The sequence below is a fragment of the Nicotiana tomentosiformis genome, chromosome 9, assembly GCF_000390325.3.
Source record: "Nicotiana tomentosiformis chromosome 9, ASM39032v3, whole genome shotgun sequence".
NCBI classification, from domain to species: Eukaryota; Viridiplantae; Streptophyta; class Magnoliopsida; order Solanales; family Solanaceae; genus Nicotiana; species Nicotiana tomentosiformis.
Window position 1 is genome coordinate 21,609,802 of NC_090820.1, and position 6,649 is coordinate 21,616,450.

A 6,649-nucleotide genomic window follows, 5' to 3' on the forward strand; every position below is an offset into this window, starting at 1 on the left:
AAATACTCCGAGGTGACATGGCAAAATGAGCGCGTGAAGGCCCTTAAATTTGTTTTTTTTTGGGTTGTGAACCCCACTTTCTTCATCTCCAATCAAGCCATATTCATTACTACCCTTTCGCCACCGTTACAACCCAGCCATAACCTCATAACCACTCTCATGCCACCACCTTAATAAGGACAACACCAAATATACAATTTCAAGACTATCAAAAACTCCATCACAATATCATCAAAATAAAAAATATAGTGGCGAAAGAACTGGAATTAAAGAGACGAAAAATTAGTGCTTGAAACTAAAAAAAGGAGATGCAATTTGTTAAAATGGTAAAATTATAATAAGATTGAAACTGAAGTGTATTAAAGCAATGAAGTAAGAATGAATAGAAATTCGAAAAGAATTCGCAATTTGTATATATGCTTGGCTATTTTGTACTACAAATCGGAAAACTTAACAGAAAAATAAAATGTGAGATCGGAAAAAATGGATAGGGGAAAGAGATTAGGGGAAGCAGGTGGGAAGGAGACGAAGAGAGAGGTCGTCAGACGAGAGCTTTTCCGGTGAATTCCAATGATAGTTGAAGATGGTTTCTCGATAATTTTTTTGTTGGCTTGGTTCTCTTTTCAAATCAATTAGGATTATAGAAGAATTTTATAGTAAGAATTTTAAAAAGGGGTGATTGGTTTTGGGGTGAGGGGTGTGCGAGAGAAGAAGATGGATAGGGTCTGGTTTGGATTTTCTGGATGAAAAGAATAAGTTGGGGAGTTGGGGAGGGGACATGGGTGGGGTCTAATTTTGGATTTTCATTTTCTTTTTCGTTTTTATTTGCTAATCACTTTTTTTGTTTAATCGCGTGTAATCTACGTGTTAAATTTTGATTGGTTCATTTAATCACGTAGGAGTGAATGTGTCTCACACATTATACCTTCCCGACACGTGTGTTTACTTGACACATTAAAACTAACATAAAGTATCTATATGATCACCTGATAAGTTTGGAGCGTGAGATTGACGTCTCGGACCAACTTTAGGTGTATCTTTATGTATTTGGCCTAAATTTTATATAATAATGAGACATAAAAGAAGCTTGCTTGACTTGATCTAGCGGTGAGAACGCATGGCGTGATGTGTAGATTAGGCGCACATCGAACTCTTCCCATATAAAAATATGGTATTACGTGAAAATGATAAAAGAGTGAGCCCATTAGTCATGAGTTTTGAATCTTTTGCGACACTTGCCTCACGAATTTAGTAGTTAAAAATGATTAGACACAAAATAACTTATTTTCTGATATATAAATCAATCAAATATGATAAAAGGAAATAACTAATATAAAGAATCTGAGTTCAAATTAGAAAGTACAATTTATTATATTATTGTCGAGAAATTAAATATATTATTTAATTTAAATTTATTATATTAACTCACTCAATCCTACCTCTATTAGAACTTGAGCTTTCGCCAAGGTAATACCAAAGTTTTAGGCATTAAACTCGCAAAACTTCATTGACAAACTGAATACCAAGGACTGAAACAACTGAAAAAAGATTGCTGCAACTTTTAGAAGCAGTAAACTTGATCGATATAAAGCAATAATTATAGAGAAAGGGAGAGTAATAATAAGGTCTTTTACTTACCAAGCAAAATGGTTATCCACACTTGAAGAAGAAGAAGATGAGGATCGTAATTAACTGGGTAATGGGAGATGAGGGTTAAGTAGGGGGTTGGGAGGGGGGGGGGGGTCAAGCCAAGCTTTGCCATGTAACACTTTTAAATGGCCAAACTTTAGCTGTTAAGTTGCAAGGGTATATGAAGCGAGCTCAATAAAGAACTCAGTTACGCGGTCCTAAAGGACTGGGGTGGAGGAATCAATCCTTGAACAGAGTTGCGTCAAATTGAATTAGGAAGATAAGAGAAGAGAAAGGAGATATTATTGATAGAGGAAATGTGTAAATTCGACTAACTATTATAATTTTTCACTGATAGCGTATATAGTCTTTTCTTGTAGATAACCGTCGTAACTAACTTTTCTAACTCATTAACCAACTAATAACGACTTTAACAGCTTCTACTCTCATATTCTATATCTATACAATTGCTATATAACAAGTTTCCCCCCTCTGAAAAAGTCCTTGTCCTCAAGGACTAAAGTGAGGAAAATGTTGTTGTAACATGCGAAGATCCATCCATATACTATCCTCCTTAGGACAGTTAAATCATTTCACAAGGGCGTGGATGATCTGGTGCCCATACTTAGTAATGCTCCTCCCCTCCAAAATGGCCTCAGGTTCCAAAACAATGCATCCATGAGGTGATAAGGAGATTGGTAAATCTGGAATCACAGTAGCAGTGCCAATATGTTTCTTCAGTTGTGAAACATGAAATGTGTGATGAATTTTAGCTTGAGGGGGAAGGTCCAACTGATAAGCTACAGTGCGCACCTGCTTTAGAACCTTGAAAGGGCCAAAGTACTTGGGACTGAGCTTGTAATAGGAATGACCTTTGAGAGACATTTGCCTGTAAGATTGAAGTCTCACGAAAACCATATCACCAACAGTAAAAGTTCTGGGAGATTTCTTCTTGTATGCATGTGCCTTCATTCTACATTGAGCCAACTGTAAATGGTGTTTGAGAAGTCGTATGGTAGATTCTCTAGCTTGTAGGCTTCTATCTACTTGATCCACCATAGAGGTATGAGCTATGTAAGGCATGTGAGTAGGTGGCTTCTGCCCATAAAGAACTTCAAAATAAGTCATTTTGATAGCAGTGTGATAATTCATATTATACCACAATTCTGCAAGGGGCAGCCATTGTAGCCATTTTTAGGTTGATCATTGCACATGCATCTAAGGTATCCTTCCACACACTTGTTCACCACCTCTATTTGTCCATCGGATTGTGGATGATAGGCACTAGAGTGATGCAACTGTACTCTCTGTGTCTCAAATAGAGCTTGCCAGAATTTTCTCAGAAAAATGATATCCCTATCACTCACTATTGTTTGAGGTAGACCATGGAGCTTGTACATATTGTCAAGAAAGACTTGGGCGACTGTAGAAGCAGTGTAAGGATGTGCCAATACAATAAATTGAGCATACTTGCTCAGTCTATCCACCACCACCAATATGACTGATTTCTAATGAGATTTGGGAAGTCCCTCAATGAAGTCTAGACTAATGTCTTGCCAAACCTTCTCAGGTATTGGAAGAGGTTGTAGGAGCCCTAGATAGATGACATTTTCCCCTTTGTATTTTTGGCATACCTCATAGTTTCGAATATGCTTGTAGACATCTTGTTTCATCTTGGCCCAGTAGTACACTCTGTTGATCCTGAACAAGGTAGCATCCATCCCAGAGTGTCCACCCATGGCTGAATCATGTGAGAATTGCAATATTTTCTTTCGTAAAATGGGATCAAATCCTACCACTATTTTTCCTTTTCTGTAGAGTACACCCTCCTGTAACATGTAAACTGGATTAGAGAGAGGATCTGTTTGAAGTTGAACTAGCAATTTCTCTAGGTGTGGGTCCCCTTTGTATGACTCTTGAATCCTCAGTAAGAAATCAGAGATGATTGTGGTCAATGTATGCAGTTGAGATTCTTACACATGGCACATGGATAGAGCATCAACTATAATGTTCTCCTTTCCTTTCTTATACACAATAGAGTAATTATATCACGTCAGTTTGGCCAGCCACTTGTGTTGGCTTGGAGTGGAGATTCTTTTTTCCATCAAATATTTGAGGTTCTGGTGGTCTGTTTTAATAACAAAATGCCTCCCAATCAATTAAGGTCTCCATTTGTCAATAGCAGTAACAACATGTTTTATTTACTTCTCATATACTGATAGTTGTTGATGTTTTGTGCTAAGGGCCTTGCTCATATAGGCTAACGGGTGCTCAGCCTGTATCAGAACAACTCCAATACCTACCCCACAAGCATCAACTTCGATGACAAACTCCAAAGAGTAGGTGTAGTGCTCATAGCCTGCTTCAGTTTCAGGAAAGCTTCTGTGGCTTCTCCAGTCCACTTGAACTTGTCTTTCTTCAGCAGCTCTGTGAGAGGTCTTGCAATCATTCCATAACCCATCATAAGTCTTCTGTAATACCTTGTTAGTCCCAGAAATCATCACTACTTTGATAGTTTGAGGAGTAGGCCAACTCATCATTACCTTCACCTTCTCTGGATCAGCAGTAACTCCTGTTTGAGTGATGATATGTCCCAGATAGTCAACTTCAGTCTTCCCAAAAGAGCATTTGTTGATCTTAACAAATAACTGGTTTCCTTGTAAGATATCAAAAGCTTGCTGCAAGTGTATCAAATGCTTAGACCATGAAGGGATGTAGATGAGAATGCCATAAAAAAAATACTAGAATGAACTTCCTTAGAAAAGGCTGAAAAATCTCATTCATTAGACTTTGGAATGTTAAAGGTGCGTTTGTCAATTCAAAGGGCATTACAACAAAAGAGGGGGGTTGAACGTGGGGGCTGTTCTTAATAATGGCCATGATGAGATCTAAAAGCTATTTTCTCAATGTCATGATCAGTCATTCTAATCTGGTGATAACCAGATCTTAAATCCAACTTAGAAAAGTATTTTAATCCCCCTAGTTCATCCAATAACTCTTCAATCATATGAATAGGAAATTTATCTTTGATAGTACAATCATTTAACTTCCTATAGTCTATACAAAGTCTCCATGTACCATCTTTTTAATTAACCATAACAATATGAGAAGAGAAAGGACTCATGCTTGACCTGATGATGCCAGATTCTAGCATCTCTTTGATCATTCTCTCAACCTTATCTTTATGGCAAGCTGGATATCTGTAAGGTCTTACATTGATTGGTGATGTCCCTTCTTTCAATACAATCCTATGGTCGTGATTCCTGTGGGGAGGTAGTTTGCTGGGCACTTCAAATAGGATCTGCTGCAATTCTTCTGGTGCTTGCACTTCCTGAGAGCACAAGGTTGGTTTAGCTTCTCCAGCTGGTTGAATGAAAGCTACTGAAAGCATGTTGATTTGGCTTGGTTTCTTAAGCATCTTCTGCATCCTAACATTAGCTACTACCTTGAAGGTTCTAGGTTGACTACCTCTTAGAGAAACCTTCCTACCCCCAATTTGAAATTCCATCCTTAGTAATTTGAAGTTCCACCTTATGTCACCTAGTGTGATCGGCCATTGTATTTGCAATACCACATCTGCACCACCTAATGGAATGACCAGCATGTCAGCCCTGAAATCCATACCTTGCATCTTCCATGTCACCCCCTGAGTCATCACAGAGTTGTGAACTTTATTGCCATCAGCTATAGCCACTGCAAAGGGAGTAATATTGTCTAGTTTACACCCCAATCTCTTGGCTACGACAAATCCATGAAATTGTGGGTTGATTCGGAATTAATTAGAACATGTACCATTTTGCCTTTTACAGCTCCTTTTACCCTCATGGTCCTATAATCACTGGTGCCATTTAGTGCGTGCATAGACACTTGAGGATTGAGTGTTGATTCCTCAAAGGTCTCCTCATCCACCAAATTCTCCTCCCACTCTTCATCTTCTGTTCCTTCATCCAATTCAAGAATGAATAATTGCTTTCTTTTATTACACTTATGGTTAGGAGTGTACTTCTCATCATACCAATAACAAAGCCCATGGGCCCTTGTCATGCCCCGAACCTAGGAGCGAGACAAGCACCCGGTGCCTCACCTAACCTGGCGTACCAAATTGCGACTAAGGGACTCTGAACACATAATGTCATACTTTGGCCATGGGGCCACCTTGCAAGACAATTTGCGAAGCAAAATATAAAACTGAATGAAAACTAGCGCTAACTAAACATCAATATAAAGCTAGGCTGAAAAGGCCGTCATAGCTACTACAGCTGACAAACCACCAAATTATACATACCAGGCCTACAAACCCAACATACTGTACTAACCAACAGGATATGTCTACAAGCCTCTACTGATAGATGTACTATGATCGGAACAGGGCCCCGACCTACCCATAACATATATACAGATATACACAACACTCTAGACCTGGCAACTCCGAAAGGCGTGGAGCTTACCGATCAGGCTGAACTCGGGAAACACCTACTGAGGAGATCTACTCGTCTGTCTATCTGAACCTGCATGCATGAAATGCAGCGTCCCCGGAAAAGGGACGTCAGTACGAAATAATGTACCGAGTATGTAAGGCAATAACATAACTGAAAATCGAAACTGAACTGATAATGTAATAACTGGAAGTAACTGGGAGTCAAAGATGATCTGGAGATATACTTACCTGCTGATACTGACTCAACTCCTTCAATATAGTAAGTAAAATAATTGTACGGCCTTATAAGGCTCGGTATATATATAACTGCTCTGCCATAGTAGGCTCGCTCATAGGCGCTCGGCCATACTAGGCTATGTATCTCGACCATGCTGGGCTCGCTCATAGGCGCTCGGCCACAGTAGGCTCGGTATATAACTTTCCATCTGATCAGAGGTTGCCCAATAGGGGCCTGCCCATCGATTATAGCTCGATGGTAATGAAAATACTGTAATACTGTATATATAGGCTTGCTGCTCTCTTGACTAGAAGAAGACAATACTAAAATTGAATATAGAGTCTCGATAAGGAATAATATTGTAA

The 6,649-nt window shown here is 39.0% G+C and overlaps 1 protein-coding gene across 1 annotated transcript; it reads right to left on the minus strand.

Moving 5' to 3' along the window:
* Positions 1 to 2,777: 2,777 nt before the first annotated feature.
* Positions 2,778 to 5,673, minus strand: LOC138898466 (uncharacterized). The gene is made up of 5 exons (XM_070184535.1): positions 5,430 to 5,673; positions 4,724 to 5,322; positions 3,835 to 4,307; positions 3,264 to 3,552; positions 2,778 to 3,137 (listed from the first exon to the last, which is right to left on the minus strand). Exons 1-5 carry the CDS (start codon positions 5,671 to 5,673, stop codon positions 2,778 to 2,780), a joined length of 1,965 nt encoding a protein of 654 aa, XP_070040636.1.
* Positions 5,674 to 6,649: the final 976 nt, after the last annotated feature.

Bases quoted from the DNA above. Each gene is read 5' to 3' on its own strand.
- LOC138898466 (XM_070184535.1), bottom strand. From the start codon at position 5,673: ATGACAAGGGCCCATGGGCTTTGTTATTGGTATGATGAGAAGTACACT. The intron at 3,553-3,834 runs GTAAATAAAACA...TTTCTTACTGAG, and splicing joins CAACTATCAGTATATGAGAA to GATTCAAGAGTCATACAAAG. The intron at 3,138-3,263 runs GTATGCCAAAAA...AAATCTCATTAG, and splicing joins AGCATATTCGAAACTATGAG to AAATCAGTCATATTGGTGGT.